General features: G+C 39.0%; 2 protein-coding genes across 3 annotated transcripts; one reads left to right on the forward strand and one right to left on the reverse strand.

Annotated features, from left to right (window-relative positions):
• The first annotated feature begins 602 nt into the window (after nucleotides 1-602).
• LOC149828269 (serine/arginine-rich SC35-like splicing factor SCL30A) lies at nucleotides 603-10,238 on the forward strand. Its single transcript, XM_090017487.1, has 9 exons — nucleotides 603-723; nucleotides 4,227-4,376; nucleotides 4,503-4,580; nucleotides 5,457-5,621; nucleotides 5,771-5,811; nucleotides 9,330-9,408; nucleotides 9,516-9,692; nucleotides 9,814-9,942; nucleotides 10,019-10,238. The coding sequence occupies exons 2-8, from the start codon at nucleotides 4,234-4,236 to the stop codon at nucleotides 9,929-9,931; spliced, it is 801 nt and encodes a 266-aa protein (XP_089873613.1). The 5' UTR covers nucleotides 603-723; nucleotides 4,227-4,233; the 3' UTR covers nucleotides 9,932-9,942; nucleotides 10,019-10,238.
• A 1,667-nt stretch (nucleotides 10,239-11,905) lies between these two features.
• Nucleotides 11,906-23,424, reverse strand: LOC149828270 (uncharacterized). 2 transcript variants are annotated; one of them, XR_016434266.1, is made up of 6 exons: nucleotides 20,820-20,980; nucleotides 20,451-20,537; nucleotides 20,222-20,338; nucleotides 14,312-14,415; nucleotides 12,409-12,545; nucleotides 11,906-12,243 (listed from the first exon to the last, which is right to left on the reverse strand). XR_016434266.1 is itself a non-coding variant. In XM_090017488.1 (5 exons), the coding sequence occupies exons 1-5, from the start codon at nucleotides 20,844-20,846 to the stop codon at nucleotides 13,541-13,543; spliced, it is 486 nt and encodes a 161-aa protein (XP_089873614.1). In that variant the 5' UTR covers nucleotides 20,847-23,424; the 3' UTR covers nucleotides 12,619-13,540. The 2 variants fall into 2 exon arrangements, 1 of the variants encoding a protein (XP_089873614.1); XM_090017488.1 differs by lacking the exons at nucleotides 11,906-12,243; nucleotides 12,409-12,545 and adding an exon at nucleotides 12,619-13,691 and having other exon boundaries at nucleotides 20,820-23,424.
• Between the last annotated feature and the right edge of the window lie 501 nt (nucleotides 23,425-23,925).

The raw sequence follows: 23,925 nt of genomic DNA on the forward strand, positions 1-23,925 counted from the left end.
TGTCCATATGAAATAGATTTTTATTAATAATTGTAGCCATTTTTTATTTTATCTAAAAAAAAAAAACTTGGGGGTGCGGCCCCCAAACCCTATATTATCACACCAATTTTTTTTTTGCTACACCCCTGTTTGCCCTTATGCCCCTGAGGGCGACACACATGAGAATGGCCGTCTAGCAACCAAGGCACCACCCCACTACACCAAACCCCCTTGGGGCTTTTTAAGGGGCTGGCTCTTAAAGAAGCAGTTAGAGCTTTTTGACTATTTAGGATTTGGCAAGCTAAAACCATATCTAATTATAATCAAATGTAGATATGTTTTTTATTTTTTATTTTTTGCTACAAAATCCCATGAATATCTGAATCCATTTACATGTAAAATACTGGATCTGTCAAGAGATTTTGGCTATCTGGATCCGAATTCGAATTCAGTTGGTCAACATCCGATTAGTGGGATATGGTATTTGACTACATCTAATCCGAATCCAAAGCAGTTTACATCCTTACTCTGGGTCAAAAAAACTTAACCATATCAACCCGACCCGGACCCACTTACAAATCATAGCTTGCATCTCACGCCTATAAAAGGGCACGAACACCACACGTTTTATTCTCGTTCTCCTTTCTCTATGCAGAAACCCTAATCTCTCTCTCTCTCTCTCTCTCAGAAACCCTTGGGAGATCCTCTCTTTTTGTGCGTCTCTTCTACGCGCTCGTCGATTCGGTAGATCTCTTCTTTGCTTGATTTTGCCTCTTGAGCGCTTCTTTCTGGCTTTTTAGGGTTTTCTTCATTATCCTTGTGGGTGAGAAATTAGTGTTTCTTTTTGTGGTTTTGGATGTGTCTCTTTGATTGTCTACTTTGCGGAAGCGCGAGTTTCGCTTCGCTTCGGATGTTTGATAAAGAGAACCTATGCCCGGACGTTGGCTTCGTTTTGGGGGTTTTGCTCCTTCTTTCTTTTCCTCTAACTGTGTGCTTCAACTCGAGCGAGAAAACTGTGCCCTTCGTCTGGACAGTAGAAATGGGTCAAGATTCTTAATGTTAGCGAGTGGACTCCGGAATCGTGAATTAGTTTATACCTTCTTCATTTGTTCTTGTTTTATCGGAGGATATCAACGCCTCCATTGATTGATTGTTATTTTTAGTCCGTTTTTTTAATAACGTATTTTTGGATCGGATGAGTGTCGTAGTTCAATTACGTTGGTGTTGTTTATGACAGTGTTATGCCCATTATTTTTGTCTTTTGTTTGGTTATAACATGGAGCCGTTGGATATCTCTTGGAGTGGTTTTGGAAGATCTGTTGATGGTAAATGATGATGTTCTAAAGTTATCGGGAGAAAGTGACAAGCACATGAATGGATGTGTGGAATATGTTCTTCTTAGCTTTTTTGTATTGTGATTTCCAGGTCTGATCCGGAACAGCCAAAAATTTGCAAAAAGCCCTTCCTGAATTTGATCCGTTTTCAACCCTACTGTTGATCCATCTGCATGGATGTGACTAAGATGACTCTGAACCGTGAAGACAAGTATTACATGCAAAGATGTTATTTAACTATCATGAATGATGCGTGCATTGTGGTATCTTAACTAGATATTCATGTGCATGCATAAGATGAATGGTCATGGGGACTTCTACGAAGCCCCTATACTGCTACCGTACCTGTACTGGTAGTGGTTACTCCTAGATATGGGTAATCTAGGTTTTGAACAGCTTGACCCATTTTTATCCATTTTATGATCCAACAACGTGTAACCTGCACTCAACATCACAGGTGCCTTCTATGAACTTTATCTTTGTGTTAACTATGTAGATTTGACATGTTTTTGACTTTTTAGTTTGTAATTGATTGTCTATAACTTCACATCTAGAGTGGCATAAGTGTGTGTTTTTGCACACACATAACCCATCTTTTTAGAAATTTTTGTATAGTACCATTTGTCCTTTCATACCTGTGTGCTTCGTACATGCATCTGTACTGAAATGGCATAGGAGGATGATTTTCTTGAAGTTGTATAGAAAGCATAGTTATCCATATCATTGTCGACAATTTTCAGCAAGGTTTTCCTCTGGAGTTTTTTTCTTTTTTTCAAAAAGTTGTTTTTCTCTGGAAAATATCGAAAATTCTAAAATTTGAAAATATGAAAAATAATAAGAAGGATAAGATATAATAAGTTTTATAGTATTTTTCTTGCAAAAATATAAAGAAACAATTTGAAAAGTTTTTAAAATATAACAGAAACAAACAAAACAGAAAACAAATACTTAAAATATATAAAAAGCAATGTCACTGGGTACGGGTCGGAGGGTACAACAAGAACAATACCAAAAAATGTGGGTATGAGGACACAGCTATATATACATATATATCACATAAATACAAATAAATTCAAAATAAACTGAATATAATCTAAATATATATGCTATATCTAAAATATATATTATATACTAAAAATATAAAGTTATAAACTGAAAATATATTTATAAATTATAAATTCAATACAATAATTTATAGGATAAAGGTTGGGTGGATGAAATGGAAAAGTGCTACTGGAGTGCTGTGCGATCGTAGAATGCCATTGCGGTTGAAGGGAAAGTTTTATAGGACGATTATTAGACCCGCTTTACTATATGGTACGGAATGTTGGGCTGCCAAGAGACATCATATTCAAAAAATGAGTGTAGCTGAGATGCGGATGCTTAGATGGATGTGTGGAAATACAATAAAAGATAAGATTCGGAACGAAGAGATACGTAAGAAGGTAGGTGTTGCACCCATTGAAAATAAGATGCGAGAGAATCGTTTACGGTGGTTTGGACATATTCGGCGAAGGCCTAATGATGCTCCAGTTAGAAGGTTAGAGAAATGGGAAAATATATTAGTTAAAAGAGGTTTGGGTAGGCCTAGGAAGACTTGGATGGAGATGATAGGAACGGATATGAATGCTTTGAACCGAGGACATGGCGTTGGATAGAAATGATTGGAGGAAAAGGATTCATGTGGAAGACCCAAAATGAATTTCTTTTTTGGTTCATATCGCTGACCCCAATTGTTTTGGGATGAAGGCGTAGTTGTTGTTGTTGTTGTTGTATAAATTCAATACAAACTTGTATGTACGGAGGGTAAAATGGCATGTCTGGGTGTCTGACTCATGTCGACACTGTGACCCGTGTGTCAACACGGGTACAGAGGGCAAAATGGAGTGTTCGGTACCATAGATGAAAAGGTGACTTTTTTTTAAAATCTTGGGAAGAATCTTGCACGATATTTTATGTTTTGGCGAATTTTGAGAATATAGGCTGACCTTTAAATACCAGTAAAATATTGATGATATCGGTGGCTATGATAGAAGGATATGTTTAGTGAATTTCATATGAAGATTTATCATTAATGCATGAGAGGTTGCTTGATTCAGTGTTAATTAGTTTGTAGTCCTTTGATTCAATCTGGGATCCATGGGCCCAATTATCCAAGCTTAGTTCATTTTTATCAGATAATCCTATTCTTACCCCTATGAGAACTTTTGCCCTTGGTGACCTACAATTCTATTGGCTGTAAATTCTAATTGTGGAAATTTGATGTGATCCTTTTAATTGGAGATGGTACAAATTGTCTGGACTTCTAATGAAAGATTAGAATGTACATATGGTGCAAGTTATTTCTTTTGATCTCAATATTTGATCTTTGTGTATCCGAACTTCCATCTTTAAAAATACTCTTGGTATGTTGTGGTGGTCACTCATTTGATGGTTTCAACTAATGACATGCTCATCCAATCAAAGTGGATGTTGTGGGTTCGAGCTGCAACAGTCCCATACTGACGGAGGGTCAAATGAATTGATCGATTTGTATCTACACCCGTGAAAGGGGTGTTTGTGGAATTTATAGAGAAGGAGCTACTTCCTGGTTCTTGTTTAACATTTCTTATGTGATATGGGAAGCTCATTAATAATTGGATGTTCTGGATTTATATGTCTCAATGTAGAAATGATAAAATTTTCTCGTTCCTATGACTAGGTGAACTTTTTCTTCTCTTGATTGGCATATGGGATCAAAGCCATGAAAATAGGTTTTCTTATTGTGGCTTGTATTCTATTATCCATCTGGCAGTTGGTAATTTCTTTTGAAGTTTGTTCCTAGGTTTTCACTTGATGAAATGGCAGAATTACTTTCAGATATATTTTTTAAAGGTTCTTACATGCTTTATGTACCAATAAATTCTCTTGCAGTTCTATTATGAGGAGGTACAGTCCATATTATAGTCCTCCTAGGAGGGGATATGGTGGAAGAGCAAGAAGTCCTCCTCGAGGGCGATATGGTGGCCGCAAAGAAAATAATAATGGAAGTCTCCTGGTCCGTAATATTCCTCTGGATTGCAGGTAATGTATGATGAACTTGCATGGAGAGAGGAAATCCCATGAGACTGGGTTCTATATAAACCGCATGTCCTTGAACTATTGTCCGACCCTTATGTGATAGAACATGTACTTCATATTTTTTTTCAGGCCAGAAGATATTCGAACTTCTTTTGAGCGCTATGGGCCGATAAGGGATGTCTATCTGCCAAAAGATTACTACACAGGGTATGGTTTTTATAATGTAAATATTTCCTAGAAATCAAGGCTTGTATGATTTGACGAATAACTACTTGTGCATCATCGTTCATGCCAAATTTTAAGCTTTATTATCTCTAGTGGAGGCATTTGACAGCGGATAATGCTTCCCTTGTTTGTTGATGGTGTTCTCAAGCATAATACACTATCGATTTATTATGTCTTACTTTGTCGTGTCTTGTTCTTCAAGTCAATTTACAGTTTGATTGGAGAGGTCATATCATTGAAACAATTGTTGCTAGCAAGGGACATTTGCTTTTATTATCAGGCACATGCTTTTGCTTTTTACAATGAATTGTTTTTTGAACTGGTTCTCAGGGTATCATCATTTGAAGTTGAAAACAAGCCTGTTTAGAACACAGTTTTGGATTGCTTAACATGTTGATTTTTTTGGGGTGTAGCGTCGAGTTCAAATGAAGTTCTTATAATGAAGAGAAATAACATAACTCACAACAATAGAAGTTTGAGAAGATAGAAGGTTGCCAATTGAAGTCAAATGCATAAGAAGATAAATTTGGAGCAAAGTTGATGTCAAGTGCTTGATGTTTTCTCAAGAATATGAAGAATTTGAAGTTTCATGCATTTTTTGAAGTTGCAGTACATACTGACTATATATGAAGGTCAGCCACTAAGCTTGGACAGCTAGCTGCTTTTAAGTTAAGTGCAAACTTCTTGCATTGGAAGTGTTATAAAGGTTTTGTTGGAGGAAAAACCACTAAATAATGTCTACATGTATCTCATCTATTTAGTTTGCTGCCTTTCTAGAGTTCCTATTGTTACATGCCCCCCTCTCTTTCTGTCTTTCTCTCTCTGACTTGCCTAAAATTTGATGCCCTCTCCATGCAGAGAACCTCGTGGCTTTGGTTTTGTGCAGTTTGTAGATCCTTTTGATGCCTCAGAAGCACAATATCACATGAATGGCCAGATTTTTTGTGGGCGTGAGATAACTGTTGTGATTGCTTCTGAGAACCGCAAGCGGCCTGAGGATATGAGAAACAGATCTCGTGTGAGGTATCCTTGTTGTTCACTACGTTTCTTGTTTTGCTATATTTTACATGTGCATGATCCACTGTTCATGCTGTGATTGTCATGATGTCATGTTTTTCTTTTTTCCCAATATAGCTAGCTTCATCACCTCACAATTTTACCTTGTGTTCCAGGGGAAATTCAGGATATGATGCGCGACGACCATCTTATTATGGTAATTCTCATTTGAATTCTTATGCACTGTTTTGTCACTATGCGGGATCGAACTGTGTGAAACTAACCTAACAACCTTATGGATCTCTTTTCCTGATTTCTGTTCTTTTAAAAATTTTGTCAATTGGCTAGTCAAGCATAAACACTACTGTACTGATATTTACATTCTTACTATTTAAAATACAGATCATATTGGTTCAGTTAAATCTTCTTGCAAATGTTAAATGATTTTTAGTATCAATTGGCTAGTCAAGCATAAACACTACTGTACTGATATTTACATTCTTACTATTTAAAATACAGATCATATTGGTTCAGTTAAATCTTCTTGCAAATGTTAAATGATTTTTAGTATCAGTTGGATGATGTAATGCAGAATGCTCCTCAACGTGATTTCTGGGTTGTTTTAGGGAACTGGGAATCAGTGGAGTTTGTAGGGCTAGAAGTCATGAAGTATGAAGTAGGTCAGACATTCGGCAACTAGAAGAATGAAAATGATTGAATAGTGGAACTCTGGAACATTTGGTGATCTCAAATATGTCCATTTCAATGGAATGGATGGATCTTTATTTCATTGAACCATTTGCTCAAGCAATTGAGTCTGGAAAGACTTGTTGGAAATCTCACTTATCAGTTTTGATTGTGGAAATGTGAAGCTGTTGGCTAGGAGACTGATGCAGTTAATGCTAGAAGACCGTCCTGATGATGGCAAAGCGAAACTTTTGTGGCTCCTTGGATGCAAATTCTGAAAGTTTACATGACTCCTAGGGCCATGACGATTGATTTACTTCAGTATGTTGATGAGCATAAATTTTGGTCACTATATGGACTAATAGAAAGACATGCTTCAAGTCCCATCTTAGATACTTCACTGATATGTCATGTTAATATGACCCTTGGTGTAGTGTGACACAGGTATGACTGTTCAACACGAGAAAAAATTTCTCAAAACTGGAAGTTTCTGATAATATAGTTAGTAACTTAGTAACTTCAAATTAAACTGTTTTGATCTAGATGTTTGTGTAAGTTGGTTTTGTGTCTTAAAAAATTATGCCTTGGACCCCTATCTGTATGAGATAGCCTGTATTCTGATGTGTGTATTATTTGCTGCTATGCTTGTTCTGTAACTCGTCCTAAGAGATCATGGGTAGGAAGAAATAAATATTTGATGCCTATTACTGCTTTCAGTCTATAGTTTCTAGAAAGGTGAGTTTTTTTTACTGCGATTAGAAGCCATGTAAGTTGGAACATTTGCTGAATATGTATCTGTAGTTAAAGAGTGCCAGCGAATTATGGCTGCATTTATTCAGCAAAGAGATTCCAAATATGAGGGAGCTTATTTAGTGCATGATGATCTTGAATCTTTTAGGGTAAACCCCAACGGCTTCATTTACTGTTCACATAATTTTTGGCCTGCAGTTCTTTTTCTTGTTGACATGTTATCTTCTGAAAGTTCCTTGTCTGCACTCATTTTTTTCTCTCTATTGAAGTTGTGATGGAGCAATATGCTTTTTGTTCATACATGAAGTTTGGTTCTAGTTCAAGCTTCAAAGAATCCCTTTACTTTATAGCTAGCATAAAGAATTTGAGATAGTTTCTCTATGTTGAAGCTGGCCACGGAATGAAGGAACATTTATGAGGACCAGGTGGCAGCATTTTCACGAAAAGCTGAGTGGGTTTCCGAAGTTTAAGAAACTGCAGGCCTAAAACCTTGGTGGCTTTGTTTTCAGCATGGAACATTTTCTGAGAATCTTTGGGAAGCTGTCTTTCTGATAAAACAAATGAAGTTTTTGTATATCCTAAAAACTGTTTGCCACAATTGTACAGTGGATCATGAATCTGGAGAAGAGTGTTTCTTGCATTAACTTGTTCTATGTTCCTTGTCTGAATTATTCTTGATTTAGCGCCCCATGTGGGAAGATGAAGAGCAAGATTATAGGCAAGTGAAGCTGTACGTCTTGTCATGGAGAGGATGGCAATGTCAATGGATCTCAGATTGTGGTTAAACAAACTGCATTTGGCAGAGATGATGTTTGGGACTTGAGGATTTTTTTGGCAGTTGTTCATGAGGAATCTCTGTCATTGGCTGTTCTTTTCAAAACTGATGACTTCTCACTATTCTCATTACTCAAATATGTCTCAGCAAACTAATTTGAATGGACTCTTCTTGACGATTTGTTGGAGGAAAAAGTAGAAACCAAGGCTTTTCTGAGATTATTATGTCCTGATGTCCTTGTACTGTGAGAAAACACTAGCAGACTTGTGGAGACCTTTACCAGTTTAAGGAGAGTGAATGATCTCTGGGGCAAGGGTGTGCACTTTTCCATTGGTTGCCTTGTAATCTCACATGGTAAATTGGTGTGTTCTTTCGAAGTGGTTTCATCATTATGTGGTGTGGAGTTATTATTATATGTGTTCATGCACTAAAGGATAATACTGGGTGTTTCTAAAACTAGTCTGAATTTGTTTTTTCATGAATATTGAATACCATCAACAAATTGATGTCTACTGTGATTTGCAATTTGTTTTGCTGGTACTGTTGCAATTATGCCAATGACACCTGTGATACTGGTCTGAATCAGCCAAGATGAGTATTTTTGGAAATGGACTAGCATTCTGCAAAGACTGGGTATAGACCTGAAGATAGATCACACACCTAAAAAGGAGCTGATTCTACATTTGCCAGATTAAAAGAGAGTGTGATTATAGAGGCAGTGCATGGAACCTATGCAATGGGGATCATCAGCAGGGCCAGTGAGAAAGGCCCCATGAATGTCGATATGTAGAGATTGTCCTTAATAATGAATCAGTTTTGATAAATCATTATACACATGAAGGAAGACAAACAAATAAATTCCCTACAAACGATTTTCTGTCTTGTTTTTTTCTGCCATACTACTTTCTGTCATTTTTGTTGTTTCTAATGCAATATTGAAATTTACTTCCACCAAAGATTATCCTTATCTCATGGTTGTTGCAGATCACATGATTTTTTTTATCAGTAAATCTGGCAAAAATGTTCTAGAAGTTTCAAAACCTGTGACAGTAACCTGCACATGATTTATTATGTTTCTGTAATATATTCTCTAGAATTTAAACTGCATATGTTTTTCTGTTTTCTGCTCGTTTAGAATATGTCGCTATGCCAATTTGATCTCATAGTTTTGTAATATGGCCTAGCTATCATCTAAGTGGTATTATACATGTATATGTTGTCCCTTACTGCTCCAAGGGACTGCTACACTTTCCAACCTGAAATTGCACCTGATGATGGTTGTGTGAGGCAAAGAATCTCGAGGACGGCAAGAATTTGTATGCAATAATTACTGTGAATTCCCCAAGCATTCTATGGAAATTTGGCATTTCTAATAACAAACCAATAAATGCAACTTGGTATCCTCTATATAATTCCTCGTCTAAATTAAAAAGGTGCTGTTGCATGAACTGATCATTTGATGTGCATTTTAGTTTGGTGAGGAATTAACTGTGCAATCTATCCAAACTGTGCAATCTATCCAGGCCGTTCTCGTTCACGGTCGATATCACGTTCACGCTCACCTGTATACAACTCAGGTTCGAGGGCCCGATATCGATCTAGGTATGTTCTTGTAATAATGAATGGACTGTCTTTACAGTTTTTCATCCTTGTGCTTCTTTATCTCGTCTTTCTCCTGTTTGTTAAATTAGTTTGTATTTTTTGTTCAGGTCATACTCCCCTGCACCAAGACGTTCTGTCTCACCAGGAAGGAGACGGGTAGAGCGTTCAAGATCCCCAATTGACCGTACTCTGGATCGGGATCGTGAACTGAACCATGGTCGGAGGTCTCACTCACTGAATTATGACATTGGAAATCGTAGTCTAGTTGGCACTGGCTATGACGAGTAAGTAGCAAATTCTAATCTCATCCCTAAATAACCATTTATCACAGATTGTTGCTCTAAACGCTAGTGAAACATCATCTACAGCCTTTAGCTGCCTTTTTAACGATGCTAGTGTTTGCAGAAGGCCTCCACATGATGAGACGCACCGTGATTGGCAATCGCCCAGGCGTGTTTCAAGATCTCCCCCAGGTTCACGCTCAAGGTCTGCTGACTTGTCTCCAAGACCTAGCCGACGCTGAGGACAAGCCAGGTGGGTTGAAATTCAGAACATCCTAGTTGTGACTTGTGAAGTGAGCCTGCTGTCATTTTTCTTTCTTAATGTGCAGGTGAAGTGGATCCTTTTGTGGACAATGTAAACTAAGGGGGGTCTTTCTATGATGTGCTTTGTGAGATCTTTGGAACATAAAAATTTATTGACTGGGATTACTTACTGATGCTTGGCTCTCTTGTGGGCAAACTGGAAGATGGTTTTAGACCCATTAAATTATATTTTAGTTTGACATATTATGACGTTAAAAGAGATTTTTATTTTGCCTAATTTCCAAATTTGCGCATGGGCTACCTCCGACTACTGTAAATGCAAACATGCAAAATGTTGTGCTGGATTCCTGTTTTTCTGCAAGCTGGTGAAACGGACGAGTCCCCCTATCACCAAAATCTGATCCGTCTGATGATGTGGTGTGTACTCTCATTTTAAGGAATTCTTGTAGTCATTAGTGCTTGCCGTGGGTTCATGGTAGGGCCAGATTTCAATCAAAGGCTGTGAAAACGGCACTTCTCCCCATCATTGGATGGATGAAGAGCTGTATTTGTTGACTTTGATCTGCTTGCTCATTGTTTACTAAACTCAGTTATTGCTCCTTTACTGAAAGCTTCAGTCCGGTTTTTCATGTTCTTGTAAGATTGTCTTGGCTGTAGGGATGATCGGATAAGAATTTTGAAAGTTAGCAGGCCCTGAATTCTATAGAAGATGGTTGGGAGATTGAGGCCATCGAGTGCTATTTAAAGCGCAAGTTGTCAGGATTTTATGTCAATGAGTCCTGTAACTAATGGGTCAGAGCTTAAAACCCCAACCCAACCTGGCCCATGTTGTTGGTCAAGTCAGCTTGGTCCATCGAACTGAGGCCACGATACCTACAAGTTGGGCACGGACTATGGAAATGAAAGCATGTCATTTATTGCGTCTAAATTGTGTTCATGTTTTCTAGTTTATAGGTTGTAGTTTGCTGACCTACCTATGTAGATATTTTTTTTATTGGAAAGCTGGGGTCAGGCAGACCCCCCTTCCCACCAGTTATTCATTGTACCATTGAGTTTTGATCTTGTCACCCATTGGAACTACCTACGTAGACTGTCCAGGGGTCGATTCTCAAGCATGGGCACGCAAAATGCTGACCCAAATAATATTAAAGTCGACCCAAACCTAACCCAAGAAATATGCACGCTGAATTTGGGTCATGATTTTTGCAGGTTACTCAACCCGACCTGAATATTTTATGTATTTTTAATAAAAAAAATCTGAAATTATGCAGGTCCAGGGGATCCGGTTTGGGATTCCATTTTCATTACCTGACAACCTGCATCTGAACCCAATAATTAATTATATGGGTTGTCTCTGACCCAATGCTCAGTACCAATGGAGAAAGGTGGACAATGCTCCGTGGGACATGAGAGAGAGGGAGAGAGGTCTGTGGGCAAGGGCAATGCTCAGTACCAATGGAGAAAGGTGGACAATGCTCCATGGGATATGGATGCTTTCTGAAGATCTTCCTGTTCCACATCGATGTCTCTTCAGTATTCATGGTTATTCTCCTAGGCTTCAAATTTCTTGTCCAATTCCATGCGATGCAGCTATTTCCAGCAGCCCATTACACCACTACCACCAGCTGCTGCAGAAGTCCTTATGCTACCCTCACCACTCTGGCCCTGATCAATGTTGACCATGAACTCCCGCTCATCTCAGCTGTGTCCATATTGTTAATCAGCATCACAAATTTCTGTTCACCGAATGCCTCCACCAGCACAGAATAAAATCATTCACCTCCATAGAAAGAACCAAAGCTAATTATACATACAATTTAGACAATAACATCCAATGCAACTACTAAACTTGGTCCTAGTCCATTTTCGTTCTCATTTTCCTGTCTTTTGAAATGCTATTTTAAGGCTTTTTCCCATTTTCTCTCTTCTAGTGGAAAAGGTAGGTGACAAACTGTCGTATAAAAATAACTATAAAGAATACTTGAATTATATAAACTCTCACAGAAAGAACATAAAAAGGGACGATGTATGTGAAGTACAGTATCTCAATTTGTACACTTTGTGTCACTCCACATCTTGGTTTGCTGCAATCTGCCTAGACTGGACAATGCATGGTTAGCCATTTCCTCAGAAGTTGCAAGATGGTTCACCTTAATTCTCATACTGCCAGGGGGCTCTTTTGAAACTCATTACGTAGCTGACCACAAGCTGCACTTGCATCCAGTCCTCGTGTTTGGCGAATACTTGATGTTATTTGGCGGGACTCGAGGGCAGCAGTGAATGCTAGAACCTGCCAGTCATTGTTACAAGAGGATGCATAACATCAAAGAATGCTAGAATCTGTTAATTATAATATCAAGGGATGCTAGATTATGTCAAGTCATCGTGACAAGAGGATGTATTATATCAAGTATGCTATGTAGATCATCAGCCACAATCAAAATCATATACATACCGCCTTTTTGTATGGCCGTCTGAACTCCGAACCATCAATAGGGTTGAAGGGTATGACGTTCACATGGTGAACACGACCCCATCCATGAAGCAAGTCTGCAAATTCTATAGCTTGCTCAACGCTGTCATTAATTCCAGCTACAGAGAAAATAATCAGCAATAAATAAGAAACCACAATGAAAGTGTTTGATTAAGCTTCATTGATTTTTCATTCACCTTTTGTGTAGCTGGTTTCTTGTTGAAGTGATCAAATCAGAGTATTTACTCTCTCTCTCTCTCTCTCTCTCTCTCTCTCACACACACACACACACACACACACATTTATTGAGCTGTGACTCGGTCATCCAACTTGCAATTTGCAAAGCCCTTGTACAAAACTTTTTTTTTTTGAGAGGAACAAATCCTAGATATTTGAAATTGATAACCATGGTAGACCATAAATCTGATGAACAGAGAAAACAAAGTATCCCCATACAAATCCTTCTTTTAAAAACTGTGCTAGAATCCTTCTGCAAAGTTCATATTGCAAATAGTAATAGACAATTTAGTCATTCCCACATAAAATCATGAAAAGAACAGCACCAAAGATCTATGTTTCAGACACTAACAAGGATTCATCCCTTGCCAGAGAAATTCTACAAAGAAATCAAAATCTTCACGGAATAGAACAAAATGTAAAAGTTTTTTGCCTTGCATATTTAGATCCTAATTCAACTAAGGTGCATTTGGATATGGTAAGTTAGAATTCAGACACACGCACACACACATATATAAATAAATAAATAAATAAATAATATATAGAGAGAGTAAAGGAATATAAAAAGATGCATAACACAAAAATATATTATATAAATTAAAATATTTAGAATATATATGGTGTAGTAAATATAAACAAATGCTTGAACACTTATGAGAGTTAAATGCTACCTAAAAGGGTGTATTCAAATGAAACTCTATGACCAGTTTCAGACACACGCACACACACACATATACAAATAAATAAATAGATAATATATAGAGAGAGTAAAGGAATATAAAAAGATGCATAACACAAAAATATATTATATAAATTAAAATATGTAGAATATATATGGTGTAGTAAATATAAACAAATGCTTGAACACTTATGAGAGTTAAATGCTACCTAAAAGGGTGTATTCAAATGAAACTCTACGACCAGTTTCAAGGAAGTAATCTTTGCAATCTTGCATGATTGCGTCGAGTGGATATGCTTTTGCACTGGGAACAATTGCTTCTCTGAGCTTCTGGTTAGGTGCATGTAAACTGCAGGCACAGAGGAACATTACGTACCCAAACAGTTATAGCAATCCTTTTGACTAATAAAATGTCACCCCCAAAGAAAAAATGAAACAGAAGAAAGAAAGGAAAAACAACAGAAGTTATTAAATATCAAAAGCCTAGAACCATTAGGTAATTTGGACCTGGCAAGCCAAGACCCTATCCATCTTTGTAAAAGCTCTAAAACCAACTAGTTCTACCAATAAGCACAGATCTGGTGTATTCTTTTGCACAATTCTACATGACGATAAGCATTCTAGAAATAGTCTTTGAGTAACTGAATTTGCTTGCCTCACATGAAGCTGCAAAATTAAAATTGTAATTAACTCTTGAATGAATTTCCAACAACCAAATGAAGTTGTGCAGACATGCAACTTGAGACAATAATTCCAGCTCTCGAATAACATGTTAACCATTCCTAGAGCATTGCTCCCAATATTTGAAAAAAGCAGGTTTGATCTTGGGGTAATAAGTCAAACTATGCATTAATTGAATTTGTGTATTCCGTGCCAAATAGATTAGTTCTGAGAAGAACATAGAGGCAAATAATGCAGAAGCAAATAATTCTCCACATTATCGCAAATAATGCAGAGAAGCAAGCATACCTGACAGCTAATGTGGACTGAAGCTTGTGTGATGCTAAGTTCTTGATCGTACATGGAACACCCACTGTAGAAATCGTGATCATTCTTTGACCAATTTCTATATCCTAGAGAAATAAAAAGAGTAAATTTTGTAGGAACCAAAATATCAGACGCAATTATAAAGAGAGAATTTGAAGAACATATGAATTTTTACATGCATAAATGACAAAACTAAATATCAAAAAATGAAAAAATGAAAATAAGATAAACCTTTCTCATGTTTAAAAGTCAAACATATCCACATGAAAAATCCTGAGACCATAGTTTAGATGAAATAAATAGACTGCATTTGGCTGACTAGGATAAACACATTCACATGAAAAATCCCAAGGGCATAATCTAGATGAAACAGGTAGAAGGCAATTGGCCTATTGGAACAAGAGACACTTCTTCACGAATTGGAGTCCTAATAATCAACAGAAAATTACATAGTGAAACAAAGTGCTTGACAAGCAACTGCATCTACATTGAGCATACCTTTTTCTTTTCTTTTTTCTGAAAAGAAGAAATATCACTAAAAAATTCTCAAAGTCATTTTCCCCTTGTTTGGATCACTTTACAAAGTGGTCCTTGCCATTTATGCTTATTTTAAATAGAAAGTTTTAGTCTTTGGATCTTTTACTGCTACTTTTTTATAATGAGTTTTTATAAATTTCACCCTTTTTACAAAAAGAGGGAGAGACCTACTCTTTTTTTACTACTTATTTTCTTACATTCCACCCCCATCATCACCATCACTACCACCACTTCTCCACCATTACCACCTCCACCATCACCATTACCACTACCACCATTCATCAACATTGTCATCACCACCACCACCACTGCCACCAACACCATCACTCACCCCCCAATCTACCGCCACTATCATCACCACTACCTGCTAATCTTCTTTTCTTCTTCACTATAAATTAAACAGTTGGTGATCCAAACTTTCACCTAATTAAAAGTAAAGGCAGGATTCATCTTCATAAAATGCACTTAAATATATATATAGATCCAAACATGGCCTTAGAGTCTGTCACATAGACATGCCATATTGGCAGCCGTACTCTTGTCAACATGACTCGACATGGGTGCTGGTGCCGGACGCAGCACGGGTACGTGCTGGTCCAGGTAGGGTCTAACCATTACCCAAGCCAACTTTTTGTTTCTCGAGCGAAAGTAAAAAGGAGGAGGAGGAAGAAGAAAAAGAAGAAAGAGGAAGAAGAAAAAGAAAGAAAGAAGAGCAAGAAATAGAGAGGGAGACTCAAAACCCTCCCCTTCCCACCTTAGAGAGGGAGAGAGAGAGAACCTACCTTTGCTCCTCTTTTTCTTCTTCTTCTTCTTCTCATTGTATCAAGAGAGAGAGAAGGGCGAAGGGCTACACCCTTCCCCTTTTATAAGGTAGGTTTGGATATGGATCTATATTCTTAATATAGATCCATATCCAAACCCTCTCTTTCTTATATATATAGCCGTGTCCCCGTACCCTCATTTTTTGAAATTATCGTATTGTACCCCGTACACATGCCCGTGCCCGTACTCGTACCCGTACCCATACCCATACCCATACCCATACCCGTACTCGTACTCGTACCCATACCCGTACCCGTACCCGTACCCGTACCCGTACCCGTACCCATGTGACATAGCCTTAGAGTTGTTTGAAAGAAGGAAATTGGTGGAAATAGGAAAATAAACAAGGAAAACCCCCACACCAATTTCATCATTTTCCTTGTTTTAGGTTCACTCATAAAGAGAAGATGGTTTCCTTTCATCTCCATTGGAGGGCTCCAGCCAGCTATTTCTAGAAATTCCCTATACCAATCGATTTGTTTCTCATTGGTCCCACAAATAAGAAAAAAGCTAAGAGAATTCATGGTTAGAATATAAGTGTTACTTATATATATTGTGACTGTAATATGTTTTACCCTTCAGGGGTATTTTGGTTTTTTGACCCTTATAATAGGAAGGGCCCATTAGGGGCTGAACTTATTTTATGGGGGGAAGCTTTTCATACAACTGTTACTGCAGTAATCATATGCCATTGTCTAATTTGGAGAGCAGGTCACCATATTTCTTATTGTTCTACAAGCATCCTGATTATTCCATTATGTGTGCTTTTGAAAGCAAGTGTTTTGTGCTATGTCACATGGTGTGGGTGCGGGGGTGCAGCACTTTCAAAAAACTTGGGTGCGGGGGTGCGGCAAAAATATAAAATATATATATAATTTTTAAGTTTTAACAGTTAACAACAGTAACACTAATGAAATAAAAAACAATTATCACAATATCATCAAATCAATTCATCATCATGCATGCAATAAATCAAATTAACAATCTACAATTTTATTCTATTCATTACTTTTGAGTCTTGTGTTGAAACTTGAAAAAGTATCCTACTTCTGATTACTTTCAATAGACAAAAAACATATCCAAGACTTGAAAAAAATGAAGCAAAAATAAAGATCTTTCTCTTGGAAGAAGGAAGAGAAATACATTCATGAAAAATGAAATAAAGCTAACATATTCTTTGCAAATTTTGGGAAATAGAGTTGCATGTGTGTGTGCAATTCTGTCAAACCACAAGAATTGCAAGCTGACCTTCATGGGTCTGATGCAAATAACCATGGGTAATGCCCTATATCTTAGTGTGCATTGCCCAAATTAAAATGGAACAGTCTAGCAAAAGAACTGTATCAGTCGCATTATGAAAGTAAGAAGGGAATCTTCAGATAATTTCCTTTATTAAACACTTTCTTTCAAGATATAGCATGGTTTTGGTTTCAATACATGATAGTGGTAGCTTCTGGTTCCTATTTTGACAAAGTACTTGAAGAAACACAATGTAAGAGATTGGTTGCATGTGATTGCATCCAACAAAGACCGGAGTGTCTAAGAGATGAGGCACTTCAACATAGCGGAGAATGAGGCCAACGAGGAGGATTGATGGTTGGTGTTCTCAGAGAGAGAGGTAGCCGAGAGATTGAAACGAGAGAGAGAGAGAGAGAGAGAGAGAGAGAGAGAGAGAGAGAGAGAGAGAGAGAGAGAGTAACGTACCTTGGAGATGGAGACTGAGTTCGCGCTCGCCGGACGGTAGGAGGCATCACCAGCATCGGGGTGTCGCAGCTCAGTAGCGTTGGAACTTGGAAGACAAGAAAGAGGGCAAAACAGTTTTGCCCTAATCCTCAAGCTCAAGCCCATTTCATCGGGCAATAATTTTTTTTAAAGTCTAAAATTTGGACGAATATGACCCTGGATGTGTTGACCGCACCCAGGGACAAGTTGATCGCACCGGGTGCCGCACCAGCGTCGCGTCGGCGCGGGTGCAGCGCCTGGTTGGCCGAATCCCTGTGACATAGGTTTTGTGCATATTCATGATTCTTTACGTAGCAAGTTGTCTCCAAGGCGCAAGAGTGTCAATTTATGGGATAAGATAACGAGAAATTAGGATATAGGTGCTTTAATCTTGTTACTCGAAAGATAGTTATCTCAAGATGTCATTTTTCATGAGCATGATTTTTTGTCAAGAGCATATATGGTCCAAGGACCGAGGGAAGTCCTAATTTCTTTTGGCCGACTACTATGTCAGTTAAATCAGATCAAATACAGCATGATAGTGGTGGTATAACATCATCTGGATTGCTGTCTCCAGGTGCTGATAATTCACGTAAAAGATCTGAACTGATTTAGCTTGATAAACAACCCATTAGTTTCCACTTTTTCCCACAACTTTATGCCCGAAAGAAGCAAATAAGCATGTTGAAGATCAGCCAAGTGCAGCCGCTCAACAACAACCTACAAGTCAAGTTATTCCCTGTACACAGCCATCATTAACTTGTGAGTTGCAGCAGTCCATTGATTCTTCAGTGACGGAACCAACTTCAGAAAGAATATCAGCAAGTGATACAGAAAACTTTACAACTTCATCAATTATTATGCAGCCCAGAAGATCAACACGTTGTAGGCACCCACAGAGAGATGGGTAAACTACGATACTTTTTCAGTGGAGTTCCAAATATTTGCAGCCAATGTCATGAGTGAGAATGAACCCAAATCCTACCATGAAGCATGCCAAAATAAGCACTGGGTTGAAGCCATGAACGAACAGATTTCAGTGCTCCACAAATGCAATAAGTCAATTGGACGTGAGAATGCATTTCTTCATGGTGTACTTCATGAGGAGGTCTATATGGAGCATCTGCCAGGGTATTCAGAAGGAGATCCCCAGACCACAATGCTCAGATTAAAGAAGGCGTTGTATAGATTGAAAACAAGCTTCTAAGGTGTGGTTTGAAACTTTCAGTAAGACTCTTTGTGCCTTGTTTTTTTTGCCATAGTCAGTGTGATTGCTTGCTTTTCTTGCATTATGAGAAAGTGCATATTACCTAGGGGTGGGCAACGGGGTGGCCCGGCCCAGCCCAACCCGCCATGGGCCAAGCTTGGCCCAAACCAGGCTTTTGGCCTTTGCTCAGACCGAATCGGGCCAGCCAGTGGCTTGGCTCGGCCTGTGTATATATATAATAATAATAATATAACATAGAATATATATTATATATAATTATATATATAAGATAGAAGATATATTTTATATATAATATATATTATATATAATATACATTCTATTTTATATATAATATAACATATATTATATATAATATAATAGGCCCGACCTGACCCGATTAGAACCACATGCCTAATGGCGGGCCGTGGGTCGGGGTTTTACCAACGGGCCATCCCATCAATAACGGGTCGGCCATGTCCATTAGTGGCCCGTTGCCCACCCCTAATATTACCATAGTTTTGGTATATGTTGATGACATCATTATTATGGGTAGGGGTGGGCATCGGGCAGGTCGAACCCAGGCCCATTTAGAGCTCGGCCCATCGGGTTTTAAGTGTGGCTCAGCGTGGTTCTTAATGAGCTCGGTTTTGAAGAGCAGCCCATGACCCGGCCCATTGGTCCAATGGGCCAATGTTTAGCAGGTCAGTCCAGCCCTGCCCAAGGCCCCAAACTCATTTGTAGGTTATTTTCGAATGTCAACAACCTTAATTCTTAAATAAACCAATAGTCCCATACACCCGGCCAATTAGCTTTCTGTTTCCCACAAAATTAGTGCAACTAATTAGGTAAATAGTAATAATCACCAACTTTCCATGTACCCAACTAATTATGTTTCTAGTTTCCATAAAATTAATGTAACTAATTAGGTAAATGATAATAGTTACCAAGTTACTATGCAGCCAACTAATTTCTTTAGTTTTCATATTACTAAGAAACTAATTAGCCGGCTTAGCCCTATAGGGTCATCCCGATGGCCAGTGGGCTGACCCAGGCCCGGCCCTTGTATATAATGGGACAGGTTTTGGTCCAGTAGCTAACGGGTCAGGGCTAAAACCTTGACCCAGGTCAGCTTGGCCCACTGGGCCACCCAGCTCGTTGTCTGTTAAGTTGTATCATATATATATAGGTAAATACCCAATAGGGGTATTTCAGTCTTTTCACTGTATAGGCCTGTGCCCCACTAGGGGGCACTAGTGTCTCTATATATTTTTTGTTTCCGTTATTTTTTTCTGTTTTGTAAATTCCTATCTTTGTAATGGGCAATATTGTCATTGCCCAAATATAGCTGTTGGGAGATCTCAACAGCTATATTTATTGCTATATTGGCTCTCCTTGTGAATATATAGGGGTGCTTCCCCTTAGATCCCCTTAGATGGGAATTGCTTTCTCAAGCACCTAATCTCTCAATAATATTCATTATTTTTACTTATGATTTACGTGGATTGTGAATTGCTTTCTCAAGCACCTAATCTCTCAATAATATTCATTATTTTTACTTATGATTTAAGCTTCACAAAGACAGTAAAATTTGAGGGAGAAAAAACCTTATTCAAGCATCGGTGTGCTTCCAGAACTGCCTTCAGGTTCAACATTGGCTCTCCCATTCCCATAAATACAACATTTTCCACCCTGTGCTTGAAGAGCTCTTCTATAGTCAATACCTGAAAGCATTTGCATAAAATGATTAAGAGAAAAGAAGAGCTTCCAACAACTAAAGAAAAAAAAATAGAACGTTGCTTTCCACAAATCATAATAGGCAAACTCAATCTTAACCTGTTCAACAATTTCATGGGGCTTAAGGTTCCTGGAATATCCTCCCTTTCCAGTAGCACAAAATGTGCAACGTAGTGGACAGCCAACCTGGTTATTTTAAGAAGAGAAACAGAATAAAAAGTAATAACATTAACAGTAGTAGCAGCAATAATCATAATAATTACAAAAAAAATAACAAAAAATTTAGTAATAGCAGCAAAAACTAAGGGTTCGAGATGATTGAAAACTAAATATAAACTACAGAAAGTAAAAGCTGATTTTGGGCTCAAATCCATAGAACAGAAGAGATATAAAAGAAAAAAGGAAAAATTGCATATAAAGAAAACATTTAAGAGGAGATATCTACATAACACAAACTAAGTAGTTCACCTGTGATGAGACTGATGCAGCCTTCATCGGGTTTTGTTAATGGCAGCGAGGACACAGCCACCTGATGCTATCGCCAACCCTCGCGTGGCCTTGATGGAGGTTGGGAAGGCACGACTGTATACAGTCGTGTGCTGAACAGGCTAAAACAATAAAGCTCACCCAGACGGTGATGCTTGAATTTATTTATATCAATGCCAAATGTCAATGAACAGGTTGCTGATAAAATTGAAGGAGAAGGCAAACAGCGAACAGTAATGAAGAAAAAAAGAGAAAAGAATGACAGGGAAACAAAAGGAAGGCTGCTGAAAAACAAACTGCAGTTATCTTCAAAAACTGACTTCACGCAACCCTAAACAGTGCTTATAAAGATGGTCACTGAATCCGGGTCTCGGGTCCGAACCCGGACCCGGACCCGGACCCGGACCCGGACCCGGACCCGGACCCGAGAAGGCTTCAATTCGGGACTGGATCCGTGTTGAGCCGGGTCTTCCCTTTCTTGGAGTAGGTGCGCGTTATCTTCCTGCATCGAGTTAACTCACCTGGGGTCGGATCCCACTGCTGGATCCGATCGTCCATTCCAAATGGTGGGTTGGGTTCCCTGGTCGTGCCAGGGTCACATGGTACTGGTACCGCCTGCTCTGCATCATTCTCCCCTGGTTGGGAAGAAGTCGGCTCCGACGACTTGTTGTCCCCACAGTAAACATATAGATCATACACATTAAAAATCGGGGAAATGTTTCAATCCTTGGGCAGTTCTAGGAGGTAGGCATTCGAACCTAATCATCGTAGGACCTTGAATGAACCATATTTCTTAGGGCTCAGTTTACTATAAGTGCCCACGGGAAAACGTTCATGACGCAGGTAAACCCAAACAAACTGACCAACTTGAAACTGAATGTCGCGACGACCTTGGTCAACGAAGGCTTTGTACGCTTCGTAAATCTCAATGAGTTTGGCCCAGACTTGCCTATGTATATCACACATGTATTCAATGGCATCAAAGGCGTCTGGGGCTGGGTCAGGGAAAATGGACACTGGAGCTAGATCGACGACCGACCATAAACCACTTGAAAATGAGACTTGCCCGTGGACCTATTGATGAAACTGTTATACGCAAACTCGGCTTGAGGCAAGACTAGATCCCAAGTTTTAACATTTTTCCCTACTAGGCTTCGTAACAAGTTTCCTAAGGTGTCGTTCACAACTTCGGTTTGGCCATCGGTCTGGGGGTGGTACGCACTACTGAACTGAAGCTTGGTCTTCAATAAGGCCCATAACGATTTTCAAAAGTGGCTCATAAAACGCGTGTCACGATCAGAAGTGATTGTGCGGGGTAGACCATGAAAGCGGGCGACGTCCTTGAAATAATAGGACACTACTAAAGAGGGATCGGTGGTTCGCTTACACGGGACAAAAATAGTCATTTTGGAGAACCGGTCAACAACGACTAAAATTGAATCAAAACGACGCGGCGTTCTGGGGAGGCCCACGATAAAATCCATGGATACGTGCTCCCACGGTCGTTCAGGAATGGGTAACGGAGTATACAGACCACTATTCTGACGATGACCCTTGGACACTTGACACACATGACAACCTTGAATGAACTTGACAACATCTTTGCGCATTTTGGGCCAAAAGTATCGTTCATCTAACAGAGCGAACGTCTTATCATGTCCGAAATGCCCTGCTAACCCTCCCTCATGTAATTCAGAAATCAACTGAAGCCTAAGGGAGAAATCAAGCACACATAATTTGTTCCCAAGGAAGAGGTAACCATTATGAATACTAAAACGGGAATCGATGGTGCGATCTGAAGAGATGCACCCCTCCCAGACTTGTTGGAAATCAGGGTCCGTGGGGTATAATTCCTTGCACTGTTCGAACCCAATGACCTGCACTGACATAGTCATTAAGAGCCTGTTCTTCATACTAAGAGCGTCAGCCACCTTGTTCAGAGTACCAGATTGATGGCGAATCGAGAAGGTGTACTCTTGCAAGAAGTTGACCCACTTGGCATGACGAGCACTCAACTTCTTTTGACTATTCAGATACTTCAATGCCTCATGGTCCGTGTACAAGACAAATTCCTTATAAATAAGATAGTGTCTCCAATAACGAAGGGCTTGTACCATGACATAAAACTCAACATCGTAAGTGAAATATTGACACCTGGTCTGTGTCAACTTTTCACTAAAGAAAGCAAAAGGTCTACAATTTTGACTCAAGACTGCGCCAATTCCCACCTTGGAGGCATCGCACTCAACCTCGAAGACTGCACTAAAATCAGGAAGGGCTAAGACAGGAGCACTGGTCATTTTCTCTTTAATGATCGTAAAGGCTTTTCCTGCAGCAGGCGTCCAATGAAAACTAGTACCCTTGAGGCACTCCGTGATGGGGGCCATGAGGGTGCTGAAGTTTCTGACGAAACGTCGGTAAAAAGTGGCAAACCCGTGAAAACTATGGATCTCTCCAATAGTCTTTGGGATAGGCCAATCGACAATCGCACGAACTTTCGCAGGGTCTGCCTTAACTCCATCAGATGACACAATAAAGCCTAGGAATACGACACTGGACGTCATCAACTCACACTTTTCGCATTGACATACAATTTTTTTCTCCTTAAAATTTCTAAGACCTGACGCAGGTGACTCACATGGTCAGATAAAGACGAACTATAAATCAAAATATCATCAAAATATACCACGACAAACTTTCCTATACAAGGGCGTAGCACTTGGGTCATCATATTCATGAAAGTACTTAGGGCATTAGATAGCCCAAATGACATGACTAACCACTCATACAACCCATCACGTGTCTTGAATGCCATCTTCCATTCATCCCCCTCTCGGATACGAATCTGGTGATATCCGCTTTTTAAATCGATTTTGGAGAAAATGGAAGCACCAGCCAACATATCATCCAAACAAGGATGGGAAAATGGTATTTGTCAGTGATGCGGTTTATGGCTCGACTATCTACACACATGCGCATGGACCCATCTTTCTTATGGGTGAGCAGGGCGGGTACCGCGCAAGGGCTCACACTTTTACGAATAAAGCCCTTTTGTAGTAACTCTTGGACCTGCCTCAACAACTTGGCA

This window comes from Nuphar pumila, chromosome 9 (assembly GCF_984573655.1).
Source record: "Nuphar pumila chromosome 9, dmNupPumi1.hap1.1, whole genome shotgun sequence".
Lineage (NCBI taxonomy): Eukaryota > Viridiplantae > Streptophyta > Magnoliopsida > Nymphaeales > Nymphaeaceae > Nuphar > Nuphar pumila.

Coding starts and splice junctions, on each gene's coding strand:
- LOC149828269 (XM_090017487.1), top strand. CDS start 4,234: ATGAGGAGGTACAGTCCATATTATAGTCCTCCTAGGAGGGGATATGGT. Junction 4,581..5,456: donor CCAAAAGATTACTACACAGG/GTATGGTTTTTA, acceptor CTCTCCATGCAG/AGAACCTCGTGGCTTTGGTT. Junction 9,693..9,813: donor GTTGGCACTGGCTATGACGA/GTAAGTAGCAAA, acceptor TAGTGTTTGCAG/AAGGCCTCCACATGATGAGA.
- LOC149828270 (XM_090017488.1), bottom strand. CDS start 20,846: ATGAAGGCTGCATCAGTCTCATCACAG. Junction 20,538..20,819: donor CTGCATCAGTCTCATCACAG/GTGAACTACTTA, acceptor TAAAATAACCAG/GTTGGCTGTCCACTACGTTG. Junction 13,692..14,311: donor CAGTCCACATTAGCTGTCAG/GTATGCTTGCTT, acceptor CTGTGCCTGCAG/TTTACATGCACCTAACCAGA.